Raw genomic sequence first — 16,762 nt, forward strand, 5'->3', positions numbered from 1 at the left:
CTTTGCGGCCATCCGACAAGGAAAGTCAATGGAGAAGCCAGGTTGACTTAACAACCGTGTTGCTAACTTAAGAACTGCAGTGATTCACTTAACAACGCTGGCAAGAAAAGTCATAAAATGGGGCAAAGCTCACTTAGCAACTGTCTTGATTAGCCCCAGAAATGTGGTCAATTGTGGCTGTAAGTCGAGGACTGCCTGTAATATCCCCTCTTTAATGAAGCACAATGCAAACATATCTTAGCAATAGTCTTGTTCAGCTGGGTCCCCGGCATCATTTCATCCCCAGTTTCTATCCAGGAGTATGGAAAGATTCTTAGCTTGCATTTTGTATGTGCTTCTAGGCCAGGGGTAGGCAACCTTGGCTCTTTTATGACTCGTGCTGGCTCAGGAATTCTGGGAGTTGAAGTCCACGAGTCATAAAAGAGCCAAGGTTGCCTACCCCTGGCCTAACCGAAAAACAAATGTTTTATGTTCGGTGTAGTGTAGGGGCCGTGTTCCAGGTCAGGAGTATAATGTGACTTTTTCAAATTACTTTTTCTCATTAAGATCCCTGGAATTGAGTGGACAGCACTTGATGAATCACTGGACAGAGAAGTCCTCCTGCTTTTTGAAGGGCCAGAGCGAGTAGGAGAAAAGTTCAAGGCCACCATTTTAAACCTGGTAATGGAACATGGTGGATGTGGATAATGAAGGAGACTTGAAAACACTTTGTCTAAATTTTTACTAAATTCAACAACATTGTTTGCTGCTTTTCCTCCCATTTGGGTAACATCTAGGTTCTTCTCACTAATCAATACTGCTAGTTGTGTCCAGTCTATAAAAGACAATATATCATATAAATCAATATATCATATAAATGCTCTGTTCTAAGTGTTCCAGCCATTCCATTCCATTATTTCCATCCATGCCATCCCATCCCATCCCAATACATTCTGTTCCGTTCCAATCCAATCCAATCTATTCCATTCCATTCCCATCCCATCCCATCCATTCCCGTCCAGTCCAGTCCAGTCCAATCCAATCCAGTCCATTCCACTCCAATCCGATCCATTCCAATCCAATCCAATCCAATCCAATCCATTACATTACATTACATTTGATCCTCTCCGTTACATTCCATCTATGCCATCACATGCCATGCCATCACATCCCATCCCAATCCAATCCAATCCAGTCCATTCCCATCCCATCCCATCCATTCCAATCCCATCCAGTCCAGTCCAGTCCAGTCAATCCAGTCTAATCCAGTCCAATCCAATCCATTCCATTCCAATCTATTACATTACATTTGATCCTCTCCATTACATTCCATCCATGCCATGCCATGCTATGCTATCCCATCCCAACCTTTCCATTCCATTCCATTGAGGTAAGACTGGGAGGCTGCTAAAATTATAGAATTCCCTCCCCAGAGAGGCCCGCCAAATACATCCTTATTTTTCCACTTTTAAATATTAAAGTTCTTCCGTTGTTGTTCTCTCAGGCACTTGCATGCATTTCTTTAGAAATACTTGGTGTTTTGTTTTGTAAGCTCTCCTGAAGCGTAGCAGAAAAACAGCTAAAATAGCCACTTGATCTCAGCTGTGCCTGTTGAATCCTGCCTTCTGTCCTGAAAGGCATAGTGGAGACAGACAGGTAACAAAAAAGAGAACAGTGGGTTCAAATGACTTAAATCCTACAATTGCTTTACAGTTTCATATTACTCTGTACAGTTTGTTCTTCAGACTGGAAGCATAAGACCAGAATAAGTAAATTAAATTCTTACATTGATGTCTGCATGTGGGCGGGGGGGGGGGAGGTGTCTGCCATCCTGTGGTCCATGGGGTTGTGAAGAGTCAGACATGAATTAGTGACTAACAACAAGAAAAACGTGCTATTTGCAACTCAAAGCAGGGGTGTATAAAGACATCCCAGCTCCAAGACTCCTCTCAATCCAATGATTCTTTTATGATACCTTGGGATGTTTCCCACGTTCTGAAATACAAACAACGATCTACCTCATTCTTTCTTTGCAGCAAGAAGAACTTTCTCAAGTGGAGGCTTTAGCAGGGCTGCCTTTGCTGAACCCAACAGACAATTTGGATCTGCCAGAAACTTATCAGAAGACCTTGGTGGTAAATAATCCTTGAATGGCAGGCAAGCAAGCTCTTAGGTTATCTTCCCCTGATGAAAAATTCACTCGTTGTAAGCACTGGCTCACCTTTCATTAATCTGGCACCCTTCAAATGTGTTGGAACGTGAATTCCCAGCAAACACGCAGTGGCAGATATCAGAACAATTTAGATCTGTGGTTCTGCAGTAAATTATTTTTGCCTCACAACTTTGGGTCCTCTAAGGGGACTGGTAGCTTGATGGCTTTGCAGCTCCCTCTCAGTAGATCAGGGGAAATAGGCACAGGCAGAATTGAAAGATGTTCAGCTGACAAAAGTCCAATCTGTTTTCAGATTATTTTCTTTCTTTTTTCCCTTTCTGGGGGTGCTAATGTTGTGGGGATTTCTGTTAACAGGAGGGCCTAGCACTGATTCCTCTTCGTTCTCAGAATTTCTGAAGCAGCAGAATCACTTCTGTGGTTTACAGTTACTGTCAGGATTCCACCAGTGTACTTCTAAGGATCTGAGGAGAGAGAGCCTTGATGGCACATAAATTCCATTCGAGAAATAGAATTTCATGGTTTCTGGTAGAATCCTGGTCATAATTACAATCCCAGTATGCATTCCCATTCCTAGGCCTTCAGCTGAGTTTTATAAAACCTTTTCGCTTTAGGCCTCCGCCGCCGTGTGCAAAAAAAAAAGGTTCAATCAATCAATTTCAACTTCTCGCAGGGGGAAAAAGATCTCGCAAAGTTGGAATTGATTGATTGAACTTTTTAGTCCCACCCAGTCTGCCGTTACCCCCTCAGCCACACCCACCCAATTGGCCACACCCACCCAGTTGGCCACACCCACCCAATTGGTCACACCCACCCAATTGGCCACACTCACCTGGCACCCGACAATACATAAGTGAGTTTTGAGTTGCAGTTTGGGCACTCTGTCTCTATAAGGTTCGCCATCACTGACCTAACTTAACTACGATAAGCTTGTCTTAGCACATTGTGTGAACCAAGCAATCAGGCTTTATTTGGAACGTGAACCCAAAAAAATGAGTTTTGTTAAACTGGGTTTAGTTTATAACAAAATACTGGTGTTGCCTTAAGCAAACAGACAATAGGAGGGCTTTGCCAGGGAGAAATAATATGGGTGTAATTGAAGATAATCACCATCCCAACATGGCAATAGCACTTAGGCTTATACATCACTCCGTAGTGCTTTACAGCACTCTCTAGGTGTTTTACAATCTGAGTCCTCATTTTACTGACCTTGGAAGGACAGACGTCTGAGTCAACCTTGAGCCGGTCTGGATCGAACTCCAAACTATAGGCAGAGTTAGGCTGCAGTACTGCATTCTAACCACTGCGCCACCAGGGCTCTTGAGCTACTTTTCTGAACTTCTTGGAAAAGAAAGAACTACGATGAGGTGGTGGTGGTAGCCTCATGAACTTTGCTCCTGATAAACTACACCCCCCTCCCTAAAAAAAACCCCCAAAGTTGCCCATTTCCCAAGCAGCCTGTAAGCATGTGATGTTTTATGTGTGTGTGATGGATGTTGAATACAAGATGGAAGAGCTGTGAGCTTAATTCAATCAAGAGATTGCTGTGCTGTATAGATATTTGTGTTGACGTCCACACAGGACCTCAAGAAAACCCTGGAGAATAAAAGAACACTGTGGCTTCAGAAACTAAAATTTTTGGAAGCTCAGAAGGAATCCCTGGATAAGGAGCTCGTTAAAATGGCAGGAAACCTGCGGAGGATGAGAACCGAACAGCTACATTTAAAGAAAACGCTTTGGTCCAGGTTGTTCTCCTTCGTTGTATAGAATGTATGGTTTCTGTATCTACTCAGTTGCAAATTCCTTGCAGTTCAGTGAACAATGCTCTAATTTTGGCTTGCCATGTGGTAACATCTCCATAAGATGAAACCCAAAGAGGATTGGTAGCTCATAATAAACCACATGATGCATGTCTGTTAAGAGAGGTAAGAGAGCATAGGACAGGGATGTCCAACCTCAGCCACTTTAATACTTGTGGACATTTAACTACTAGAATTCCCAGCTAATATGTTGGTTGGGCAATTCTGGGAATTGAAGTCCTCATGTCTTAAACGTGTTTCACTTATGCCAGGGGTGTCCAGACCTGGCAACTTAAAGAATTGGATATGTCCAGTTGAATGAATAAAAAAGGACTAGGGGTGACATGATAGCAGTGTTCCAATATTTTAAGGGCTTCCACAAAGAGGGAGTCAAGCTATTCTCCAAAGCACCTGAAGGCAGGACAAGAAGCAACGGATGGAAACTAATCGAGGAGAGAAGCAACCTAGAATTCAAGGAGAAATTTCCGGACAGGTAGAACAATTAATCAGTGAAGTGACTCGTCTCCAGAAGTTGTGGGGGCTTCTTCACTGGAGGTTTTCAAGAAGAGATTGGATAACCATTTGTATGGTCTCCTGCTTGAACAGGGGGTTGGACTAGAAGACCTCCAAGGTTCCTTCCAGCTCTGTTATTCTGTTAAGACTTGTGGACCAACTCCCAAAATTCATGTTGGCTGGGGAATTCTGGGAGTTGAAGTCCACAAGTCTTAAAGTTGGCAAGGTTGGACACCCCTGGTGTAGGTGAAGGAGATGACAGCCATTTGTCTGAAATAGTATAGGGCAGAGGTCTTCAAACCTAGCCCTTTTATGACTTGTGGACTTCAACTCCCAGAATTCCTCAGCCAGGCACACTGGTCAAGGAATTCTGGGAGTTGAAATCCACAGGTCATAAAAGGGCCAAGTTTGAAGACTCCTGGTATAGGGTCTCCTGCTTGAACAGGGGGTTGGACTGGATGACCTCGAAGGTCCCTTCCAACTTTGTTGTTGTTGTTATATTTCTATCGCCAGGGGGAAGGAACTAGCAATGCGTCTCTGCCAAAGAAAATGAAAGAACAAGACTCTTCATTGTGTTAGAGAGGAGATATATATGTGGGTAAAGTCTGGGAGGTGTCAGAATATATCAAATGGCAGATTAAGAACGTTTGTTAAAGGGCAGCTTTAAAAAAGACTTTTAATTAGCTTCATTTTTAAACTCGACTGAGTAGAGTTTTCTTTAAAATGGCTGACCTCCCTCTGCAAATCCACATTAGCAGATGGAAGGAGAGAGGCTTAGAAGTTGAAAGAAGAATGATAAAGTAATAAAAATACGAACGTAATAAAGAAAGAGGGTGCATGTATATACAGGTCGTCCTTGACTAATGAGCATTTATTAAAAGTACAGTTCAAAGTTATGACAGCCTTGGAAAAAAAAGTGACATGACCTGAACGCGCACTTATAACCATCCCTGACCCTCGCTGTCCTATGATCAATCATAATTCGGTTGCTTGGCAACTGGCTCACCTTTACAACTGGTTGCGGCATCCTACGGTCATGTGATTGTGATTTGTGTCTTTTGTGATCAATTTCTGGGGGAAACTGGTTTGCTTATTGACCGTGTGATTTGCTTTATGACTGGGCGGTTCGTTTATTTATTTTATTTATTTATTTTATTTTATTATATTTATATACCGCCCTTTCCCGAAGGACTCAGGGCGGTTTACAGGGTGGTTAAAACAAAAAATACAAAAGTTAAAAACAGATTAAAAAAAATTATATCCGTCCCTGAACAAATAAAACCCCAGTTAAAATTAAAATTAAAATTAAAATTAAAATTTTAAAGTTTAATCACCACCGTAAAAATTGTAAATTTGGATCCACCTCAACTTATGAACCGTTAACAGCTTACAACAGAAACTCGAGTCCCAATTGTGGTCCTAAGCTGGGGACTGCCTGTAAGGTGATTATCCTCAAGTATGTAGCCCATAATGCTTGTAAGCCTGGAAATGCCTATAATTGAGCAAATGTGAATCACTTGCAAACTCGGAGAGAGTAATTCAGCCCCGAATAACATTGCTGTCCATTGTTTTTGGTCTTTTGCTTAATATCTGGAAGACAACATGAGATCCATTCAATCAAACAGCTCAGAGAAGATGCTTTGGCAGAAGCAGAAGCCTTGAGGTTGAAATTGCAAGAGTTAACTGAACAATTAGAGGAAGCTGGTAAGAGGGTAGGTGTCCTGCGTTGTACTTTTTATGTCTTTAATTTTTTTAATAAAAAAAAGATAGAACAATCTTTAGAGATGCCAAAGTGTGAAGTAGTGTGAATTGTCTGACCCAGATATAATTCGGTGCATCCATGAATCCTGTGTGCCCAGAGGGCAGCCCACCTACTATTTTTGGAAGACGGGGCGGGCCTGCGTCATGCTAACATGCTTCTAATGGTAGAAAGGCCCGCCTCCATCCTTATTTCCTTGCTCTGTATCAAATGTTGTGATTTCCAACTTCAGTTGGCACAAGCGAAGCTGTGTGGGCAGCCTTCTCGTTTCATTTTGTTGTAGGCAAGTGCCTCTGTTCGGACATGGCTTTTGTCCCCTGGTCACGGGTCTCTGTAGCCATTTCATCCATGGCTGCTGGGCCACCTTTGAAAGGACCCTTCCCACATTAAGCCTGTGCTCCAAACACAGAAGGAAATCAGAGGGAAACGTTGAACTGTTGGACTCTGCCCTCTTTCCGATGGGAGATTGAAACGGTGGACCTTCCTTCCTTTCTTCTGTTGAAGAAAAAGTCTTCATCAGGGTTCAGTCCAAGCCGGGAATAAAGAACATGGTGACTGCTTTAGAAAGAAGGTTGTAGTTTATTGAAGAAGAGAGCCAGGCAGAAAGATGGCTCTGAAAGAAAAGAGAGAGAGAGCACATGTAGGGAGTGGGTTTTTATACCCTCTGGGGCTCTTGAGGTTGTTTCCTGGTCCTGTGTCATGTACTTTGACCTGACTCTGAGTGTGCCTCTTTGGCATCTGTGGGTTAATCCTATTATGTACTGACTTAGAGTTTGGGTGGGGTATGTACAACCCTGACTGTTCTTTAGAAGGCCAGATCCTGAAGCTAAAACTCAAATACTTTGACCACCTAATGAGAAGGAAGGACTCATTGGAGAAGAGCCTAATGCTGGGAAAGATTGAGGGCAATAGAAGAAGGGGACGACCGAGAATGAGGTGGCTGGATGGAGTCACTGAAGCAGTAGGCGTGAGCTTAAAGGGACTCCAGAAGATGGTGGAGGACAGGAAGGCCTGGAGGAATGTTGTCCATGGGGTCGCGATGGGTCGGACACGACTTCGCAGCTAACAACAACAACATGTACATTTTAAGGGTCTTGTCTTCCTAAGCTTCTAGCTGGAAGGCTACAACCTTCCTGAATGGATTATTACATCTGCATTTCTACAGAGCTGGTTTCTGCTTGGGGAAGAGAGACTTGGGGCTACTAAGAAAAACTGGGCATGCTTTTCTGCCTCTTTAAGATTCTTTGAGGAATTATAATATTCTGCCCTTTTAATATTTCCTTCTCTGGGGGGAGGCTGACTTCCCACATTTACTTACTTACTTCCCTCCCTCCCTTCCTCCCTCCCTCCTTCCTTCCTTCCTCCATTCTTTCCTTCCCTTCTTTTTCCTTCCCTTCGCCCAAAGAGTGAAATAAGGGAAAAGAAATAAATAAGGAAGTCACTTCCAATCAGTACTTTATCTTCCATGCACAGAATTGTCCATGTGTGGACTAAGCATGTGTAATGTTTTGCATGTGTCTGCCCACCTTTGTTGGTAGCTATACATCTCTTCTGCTGACAACCGTAAACTGGATTAATCAGACTTTACTAAAAGGCAACCGACTCATAAAAATAGGCTTTACTTCTGTTGATGTCTCAGTTCTCCACGCAGCTTGGAAGCTTCTGTAGACATCCAGAGAGACCGTAATCTGTGGGGGGGGGTCCCTGGTGCTCTCTGAGCTTGGTTGTTTTCTTGCAGACGTTTCCTTACCCAGCTAGGTAACATCACCAGTGCTAGAATGGAGTGAGCCCCTGTTTTCTTTTTTATCTGTCTGCTGGCAAACCTATAAAAAGTTGGAATAATAACAAAACACAGAGAAAGGACTCTGCCTCCCAGCTGCCAGGTACAGAGTGAAATTCTGGGTTGACATTGACAAATATTTTTGCCAATTTCCCCTTCTAGCTCACGGGATTGCAATAAACTCTCTAGTCTAGTGTCTTCTGCAGGATTAGTGAAACTCCTCCGAAAACAGAGAGGCTTCATAAAAAAGGCCTCATAAAAACCATCATTTGGGGTTTGCAGTAGCTATTCTTCGAGCAGAACACTTAGCCAGGATCCCTGGGAAAGCTGAAGGTTGAACTCCAGAGAGCAATTTATTTATTATTTATCAACTCTTATCAAATTGCTTAAGCTGGCTTTTTTTTCCAGCCGGATTTAAGCTGTAACGGATACGATTCTTTATCCAGGAAAAGAATTACCTTTGACTTGAGGTAACTGTCCAAGAAATTGGACAGATGAAAATGTACACGTTTGGACTCCAATTCTGTTTTGGTAAAGCTTTCAGGATGTGTGTGTGTGTGTGTGTGTGTGTGTGTGTGTGTGCCTTTTGAGTCACTTTTTAATCTCCTGACAGCTGCCAGAACTAGACTGTGCAGTATCCTTGACAAGGTATTTCCTTGCCATTGCCTGCTTTCTAGGGCTCAGAGAGGAGGACTGGCTCAAGGTCACTAATTGGCTTTCTGCCTAAGGCAGGTCTAGAACTTAGGGACAGGCTATACAGAGGTGTCCCTCAACTTACAGCCATTCATTTAGTGACCATTCAAAGATACAGCAGCACTGGGGAAAAAACCTGACTTTTTCACACTTACGGCCATTGTCACATCCCCATGAACACGTGATTAAAATTCGGACCCTTGGCAACTGACTCGTATTTATGATGGTCGCAGCGTCCCGGGGTTCGTGTGATCCCCTTTTGCGACCTACTGTTCTGAACCAGCCCTCTTCTCGCACCCCTAATCAAAAGAAGAGACTGGAAAGCGTCCAAGGCTAAAAGGCTTCTGCCAAGATTTAATAGTAAACACACAAGAGCTTATCTTCTCAAGCAAAAGAGTTGCTTTCAGCAACCAGCCCCTCCCCAAACACTCCTTTTATAGAGAGCTCAGGGCGTGGTCTCCCTGTGCCTCCTCCCGAGGAGTCCCATAGCCTTCCTTTGTTTGTCCCTGCTCGACTGCCTCCTGCGTCGGGCGTCCTTGAACAGGGCCAGCTGTGGGTCATCATCCTCCGCACTCTCGGGCTCACACAGCTGAGCAGAGGTTCCCGGCTGAGGACTCTGCAAAGTCTCCAAATCATCATCAGCCGGTTCGTTTCCCTCCTCCCCCACATCTGAGTCCTCCGATACATCGGAGCCGGCTGTCGGACCCACAGGCTGACCCTGAGTCACAACACCTTCCGACAAGCAAAGTCAAGGGGGAAGCTGGATTCACTTAACAACCGTGTTACTACCTTAACAACTGCAGTGATTCACTTAAGAGCAGGGGCAAGAAAGGTCGTAAAATGGGGCACAATTCACTTAACTGTCTTGCTTAGCAACGGAAATTTTGGGCTCAGTTGTGGTCGTAATTTGTAGCTACAGGTTTTGATACAGGTGGTCCTCAACTTAAGACCACAACTGAGCCCAACATGTATGTTGTTAAGTGAGACATTTGTCAAGTGAGTTTTGTCCCATTTTACGACCTTTCTTGCCATAGTTGTTAAGTGAATCACTACCCTTGTTAAGTTAGTAACCGGGCTGTTAAGTGACTCTGGCTTCCCCCATTGAGTTTGCTTGTCAGAAGGCCGCAAAAGGGGATCGTGTGACCCCCGGGGACACGGCATCCGTCATAAATAGGAGTCAGTTGTCAAGCATCCGAATGTAAATCACATGGCCCTGGGGCTGCCGCATGTGAAAAACGGGCATAAGTCACATTTTTCAGGGCCGTTGTAACTTTGGCCAGTCATTGGCACAACCCAGAAGTATAGATCAAGATTCTTTCCTTCCCACTCGGGGTCCCAAGTCTGGATTAGCAATGGGAGTTTAAAATTAGACTAAAGGTTCCCGCACATGCATGCTAGTCGTTTCCGACTCTAGGGGCTGGTGCTCATCTCCGTTTCAAAGCCGAAGAGCCAGCACTTGTCCGAGGACGTCTCCGTGGTCATGTGGCCGGCATGACTAGACGCCAAAGGCGCACGGAACGCTGTTGCCTTCCCACCGTAGTGGTCCCTATTTTTCTACTTGCATTTTTACGTGCTTTCGAACTGCTAGGTTGGCAGAAGCTGGGACGAGTAACAGGCGCTCACTCTGCTACGCGGCACTCTGGATTCGACCCGCCAAACTGCCGACCTTCTGATCGACAAGCTCAGCGTCCTAACCCACTGAGCCACCACGTCCCTTAAAATTAGACTAGATAACCTTTATTGTCATTTTTTCCTGCAGGCTCAATGGCACGCATGAAAAATGAAATTTAGCTGCTTGCTCTCAAAATGTACACATACCTAATACACATTTAAAACTTGCCAAATGCAACATGTGTACAGAACTACGCCCTTGCATATAAGTAACATGACTGGACAGCCAGTTGTCTGAAATGGTATAGGGACGTGGTGGCAAACCTATGGCACGGGTGCCACAGGTGGCACGCAGAGCCCTCTCTGTGGGCATGCGCACCGTCGCCCCAGTCCTAGGCCTACAGCTGGGTTTTATAAAACCTTTTCGCTTTAGGCCTCCACCGCCGTGTGCAAAAAAAAAAAGTTCAATCAATTTCAACTTCTCACAGGAAAAAAAAAGATCTTGCAAAGTTGGAATTGATTGATTCAACTTTTTAGTCCCACCCAGGCTGCCATTACCACCGCAGGCACGCCCACCCAATGGGCCACACCCACCCAATGGGCTACACCCACCCAAAGGGGCCAGGCCCACCCGGCACCCGACAATACATAAGTGGGTTTTGGGTTGCAGTTTGGGCACTCGGTCTCTAAAAGGTTCGCCATCACTGGTATAGGGTTTCCTGCCTGGGCAGGGGGTTGGACTAGATGACCTCCGAGGTCCCTTCCAAATCTACTATTATGATTGCGATTAATCACAATAAATATTAATCACAAGTGCTCAGACAAATGCCCCTAAGAGTATTAGGGCCCCTAAACCAACTATTGTAAGTTGAGGACCGCCTGTGTTAGGAAGTCTTAACCCGCAGTCATGGCGCAGTGGCTGCTTGTGTTATTTCTTTCGGTATGTCAAGGCTGCCTTCCGCATGGGGCTCTCTTTCCTTCTGTAAATAATAATAATAATAATAATAATAATAATAATAATAATAATAATAATAATAATAATAATAACAACAACAACAACAACAACAATAACAATAACAATAATAATATAAAGTTGGAAGGGACCTTGGAGGTCATCTAGTCCAACCCCCTGCTCAGGCAGGAAACCCTATACCATTTCAGGCAAATGGTTGTCCAGTCTCTTCTTAAAAACCTCCAGTGTTGGAGCATTCACCACTTCTGGAGGCAGGTTGTTGATTAATTGTTCTAACTGTCAGGAAGTTTCTCCTTAGTTCTAGGTTGCTTCTCTCCTTGACTAGTTTCCATCCGTTGCTTCTTGTCCTGCTTTCAGGTGCTTTGGAGAATAGCTTGACTCCCTCTTCTTTGGGGCAGCCCCTGAGATATTGGAACACTGCTATCATGTCACCCCTCACCCTTCTCTTCATTAAACTACACATACCCAATTCCAGCAACCGTTCCCTATATGTTTTAGCCTCCAGTCCCCCAATCATCTTGGTTGCTCTTCTCTGTACCCTTTCTAGAGTCTCGACATCTTTTTTACATCGTGGTGACCAAAACTGGATGCAGTATTCCAGGTGTGGCCTTACCAAAGCATTGTAAAGTGGTATTAGTACTTCACTTGATCTTGATTCTATCCCTCTGTTAATGCAGCCTAGCACTGTGTTGGCTTTTTTGGCAGCTGCAGCACACGGCTGGCTCATATTGAAGTGATTGAAGTGATATAGGGGGGAATGAGCTTTTTACAGGGGCCAGCTGTAGGTTTCACAAAAGCAGAACCTGCCTGCTCGTCTGGAACTTGCAGAAGTGCGATTGCAGAGGAAGTCGAAGCTGAGCTGGGCCGGTGTGTGTGTGTGTGTGTGTGTGTGTGCAGGGGGTGGGGGGTGGCAACTTCGAGTGCTCTGCACAGGAAAAGAACCGCTTGGTGCACATCAACAAGCAGAACCTGTCCCTCAAAATGCAGAAGCATGAAGAGTTCATGGCTTCCGGAAAGAGAACAAATGTGTTTTGGGTCTCTTTTTTTTAAAGCTGCCCATAGGGGCTTACAGACCGAGCATGTCTTGCAGCATTTGATGCCGGAAATTTTTTGCATTGACCTGCTGCTGCTGCTGCTTCTGCTGCTTTTTCAGGTTAAGGATCGCGAGAGTGACTTTCACGCTGCCCGTGAGGAAGCAGAGTCTTTACAGAAGAAGCTAGAAGATAGCGTGGCCGAGCAAGGAAATCTCCGGGGTAGAAATATAGATTTAACACGGACTTGCCGACAGCTGGAACTGCAAGTTAAGGAACAAAGTAGTAAGTATCTCACAGCTCTTTGGTTTCTTCCATCCTCTGGGTTAATATTTTGTGGAGGGCTAACCTGCATTCGTCTCGGGGTCAGCCATTTCCCAAAAATAATTACTGTAGTCGGAGATTCTGCCATGATAGCTATACACACGTAGCCCTCGACTTAAGGCCATCTGTTCTGTGACTGTTCAAAGTTATAGCAGCCTAAAAAGTGTGATTTACGACTGGTTCTCACACTTGTGGCCATTGCAGCACCCTCCCACCGTCTCCTGGGAAAAATTTCAGAAGGCTTGGCAACTGGCATGTACTTACAACAGTTGCAAGCCTCCTGGGGTGAGGTGATCCTCATTGCTGACTTTCCCAGCCGGCTTCCGACCAGCAAAGTTGGTGGAGGAAGTTGGATTTGCTTAACAGCTGCGTGATTTGCTGCAGTGACTCACTTCACATCAGGGCATGAATCCCTTTACAACTGTTCTTGTTTAGCAACAGAAATTCCGGTTGTAAGTTGAGGACTAGCTGTATTCTTTCGAATTGGGGAGCAAAGAGTTGGAGAGGGAGAAAGAACTTTTAGAGCTAACTGGTGCTCTGCAGTGCTCATAAATGTGAAAAAACGGTCATGTCACTTTTTTTCAAGTGCTGTTGTACCTTTGAACAATCAATCAATCAATCAATCAGAATAGAACTGGAAGGGACTTTGGAGGTCTTCTAGTCCAGCTCCCAGCTCAGGCAAGACATTTTATACCAGGTGCACGCTAGCTGAGGAATTCTGGGAGTTGAAGTCCACAAGTCATAAAATGGCCAACAAGTTTGAAGACCCCTGGTTTATAGCGTCCCATTTAGCTCTCTGATTTCTAGAGATGCCTCACACTTGTGCAAGAGGAAAGTTGCCGCATTACTTTAGGTTCCTGGTGTGGTCCAGCACATGGCTCCAAAAACAAGAAAAGTGTGAAGGCAACTTCTCTCTGTTATTGTTCCTCAAAAACTGTACTTGGAGAAACATTGCCTCTGGAAACTGGGACCTTGTGATAGGTCTGTCAGTGGCTTGATTGACAGAGTTTAGAGCAGGGCTTTTCAAACTTGGCAACCTTAAGACTTGTGGACTTCAACTCCCAGAATTCCTCAGCCAGCCCTAGCTGGCTGAGGAATTCTGGGAGTTGAAGTCCACAAGTCTTAAGGTTGCCAAGTTTGAAGACCCCTGGTTTAGAGCGTGGGTGGTGGTATGTAGGTAGTCCTTACCTCGCAACTATTCTTTTAGTGAGCATTCAAAGTTACAACGGCAATGAAAAAGTGTGCTACTATTAGACGGAAACTTCCTCATCTGGAATATTTGTTTATTGAATATGGTATTTTTGCTAGTTAAGGATGGGAAAGCTTTAGCTGACAGATGCTCACCAACTGCTGTCTAATGCCTTGTTTTGTAGCTGCTCTAGAGTCACTCAAGGAGAAGTGTTTAAAAAGACTCTTGTGTGGTGTACTTTGTCAGGTACGGCATCCATTCATTTATTTAACAATGCATTTAACTGTTTATTTTTAGTTAAAGGGTAGGACTGAGATGCCCAGGAAATCTCCCAGCATCCTCCAGTGACAGTACCCAGATTGCACTGGATAGCCCTAGCACAGCCAGAGGCATGCAAGGGACTATTGTTCCTATGCTTCCTAGGCGCACAAACTGGGCATTAGGAGGGTTGTGTTCCAACACAAGCTCCAAGATGGATAGGCTTCCTTAGAGGAAGCTGCAAAGTCTCCGTTGGATTTAAACCAGTAAGTTTGCAGTTTAAAATTGGATTGGAAATATATTTTCTGCCTCATAAGCTGGAGTTCATCTTTTAGGGGGTCGATTGGAGCATTAAAGCAGAAGTTTAATTAATCGATTAATTAAATCAATTAAAGCAAGCCTACAGAAGGGGTGAACTTCCACCATCCCTAATTGTTGGCTGGGTGGAGGGGTTTTGAAGGCTAGCAAGATGCAGAGAGCTATGAGTCACTCCATGTCTCTTTCTAACCACATTTGTTTAGTTTGTTTTTATAAATAACTCAAGACAATCCTACACAATACTCCTTCCTCCTACTCCTCTTTTCCCCACAACAATAACTGTGAGATGAGTTGGGCTAAGAGAGAATGGTTGGCCCAAAGTCTTCCATGTGGCTTTCATGCCTAAGGAAGGACTGGAACTGGAACTCACAATCTCCTGGTGATTGGCCCAAAGACACCTTGCTGGTTTTCATGCCTAAGGCAGGACTAGAACTCACCATCTCCCAAACCAGGGGTAGGCAACCTTGGCTCTTTTATGACTCATGGACTTCAACTCCCAGAATTCCTGAGCCAGCCACGCTGAGGGGAAAGGGAGAGGTTTCCATGCTGAGCCATGCTGGCTCAGGAATTCTGGGAGTTGAAGTCCACGAGTCGTAAAAGAGCCAAGGTTGCCTTCCCCTGGCCCAGACTGTAGCCTGATGCCACTAAACCAAATTGGCTCTGATGTCTGTGTTTCCCCGCCATTCTGTCATCGTATAATAATAATTCATTAAGCTAAATTGCTGAATTCTCAGAGAGTCTGGGCAGGGTCCCCGACAATGAAAAGCATTATAATAAAATCAATAAAACATTTTTTTTAAAAAAAGATAAAAGATGGCAAGTGTAATGAATCAAGAAGTCCCTGGAGAGGCAATCACTTACTCTCAGTCCGACCCACTTCACAGGGTTGTTGTTGTAGTAGGGGAAAGAGTGCCACCTGCCCTCACAGCTAAATGTAATAATGAAGTTTGATACTATTTGGGTGATGCAATGAAGCAGGTGCTGGTGATGACCTATAAAGCCCTGAATGGCTGGGGTCCGGGATATCTGAGGGAACACCTGCTGCCAGCATCAAGCTCCCTTCGTCCAGTGCGCTCCCACAGGGAGGGTCTTCTCAGGGTGCCGCCGATAAAAGACTGTTGGCGGATAACCCCCAGGGGAAGGGCCTTCTCTGTGGGTGCGCCTGCCCTCTGGAACCAGCTGCCCGTGGAGCTTAGGACTGCCCCCGACCTCCGCCCATTTCGCCGGGACCTGAAGACCTGGCTCTTTGAGCTCTCCGGCCCAGGCTGAGAATTTTTAACTGGGTTTTTTTTTAATTTTAGGGATAATTTAATCTTTTTAAATTTGTTTTTAACTTTTGTACTGGTTGTTTTAAATACCCTGTAAACCGCCCTGAGTCCTTCGGGAAAGGGCGGTATATAAATCTAATAAAGTAAAAATAAATAAATAAATAAATAATACCTTTATCCTGAATGCTTTTCCTTTTAAACTGGGCTTACTGATAATTGCCGGTCTGTCATTTGCCAAATGGGACCGTGTCAATTTATTTGGGTGGGTGTGTGTGGGGTGGGGGTGGGGGGGTTTGTCTCCGACACAATCAGAACAAGAGCTGGGATTTTGGCTCCCAGCTTTAATGGCTGCTGGCTAGCAGCCCTCTTTTCAAGAAAAAGTGTTCTCAAAGGATAATTTTCTTTGGTTCCTAATAGGGCTCTATTGCTGAACAAACCACCACCAAAAATGCTTATCAGATCTAGAACAGCATCCTCTTGTGTTGATTGAAAACATCAAGCAGGGATTTTCCCAGCCCTAAAATTGAGAGGCAGGTTACATTCAAGGCCTTTGGCACGCAAAGCCTGTATTCTGCCTTTTTGTTTGTGTTCTTGAAAAATACGTTTCTACACTCCCTCAGTGGACCAAACTCTGTTCTTTTCTTGCTTCTGCCGTTTAGCCCTGTCCTGTTGGATAGCAACCGGGCTTCCAAAACGTAGCTAGGTTTTCTTGGTGAACTGACTTTTCTTTCAACTGACCAGCATGCTAACTTTCTGTCCAAACAGAGCTGTGCCTTTGATGATGAGAGCCCTTTGTCCCGCTCAGATGTCAGTGAAGAGATAAGAACAGAAGAGCAGGTAAGCACAGGCAAGGTTTCAAAGTCTACGTTGGAAGAGAAGCTGAAGAGGAACGAACCATTTGCAACATTTTCAGTGATAAAATTGAGTTGGTGGAGGTGATAAATAAACTGAATGTCTCTGTCTAGGAACAACGTTTTGTCCCAAAGATGCTTTCCCAAATGGCAACTGAAGGTTTCGCTTCTCATCCATTCAGTCCAAGTTGCCTTTTGGAAAAACAGCTTTGGGACAACCAAAGTTGTCCACGGCGAGTTGGCTGA

General features: G+C 44.6%; 1 protein-coding gene across 1 annotated transcript in view; it reads left to right on the forward strand.

Annotated features, from left to right (window-relative positions):
* Positions 1-16,762, forward strand: part of IRAG2 (inositol 1,4,5-triphosphate receptor associated 2) — a gene marked incomplete at its 5' end in the record, with an annotated part of 65,057 nt that overhangs the window by 22,335 nt on the left and 25,960 nt on the right. Inside the window, 7 exons of the mRNA XM_081330669.1 lie at positions 547-660; positions 2,016-2,114; positions 3,731-3,894; positions 6,059-6,165; positions 12,330-12,593; positions 14,006-14,067; positions 16,431-16,502. Coding sequence (XP_081186795.1) covers positions 547-660; positions 2,016-2,114; positions 3,731-3,894; positions 6,059-6,165; positions 12,330-12,593; positions 14,006-14,067; positions 16,431-16,502 — 882 coding nt within the window. The remainder of the gene's footprint in view (positions 1-546; positions 661-2,015; positions 2,115-3,730; positions 3,895-6,058; positions 6,166-12,329; positions 12,594-14,005; positions 14,068-16,430; positions 16,503-16,762) is intronic.

Source organism: Vipera berus, assembly GCF_964194415.1.
Source record: "Vipera berus genome assembly, chromosome: 6".
In the NCBI taxonomy this organism is placed as follows: domain Eukaryota; kingdom Metazoa; phylum Chordata; class Lepidosauria; order Squamata; family Viperidae; genus Vipera; species Vipera berus.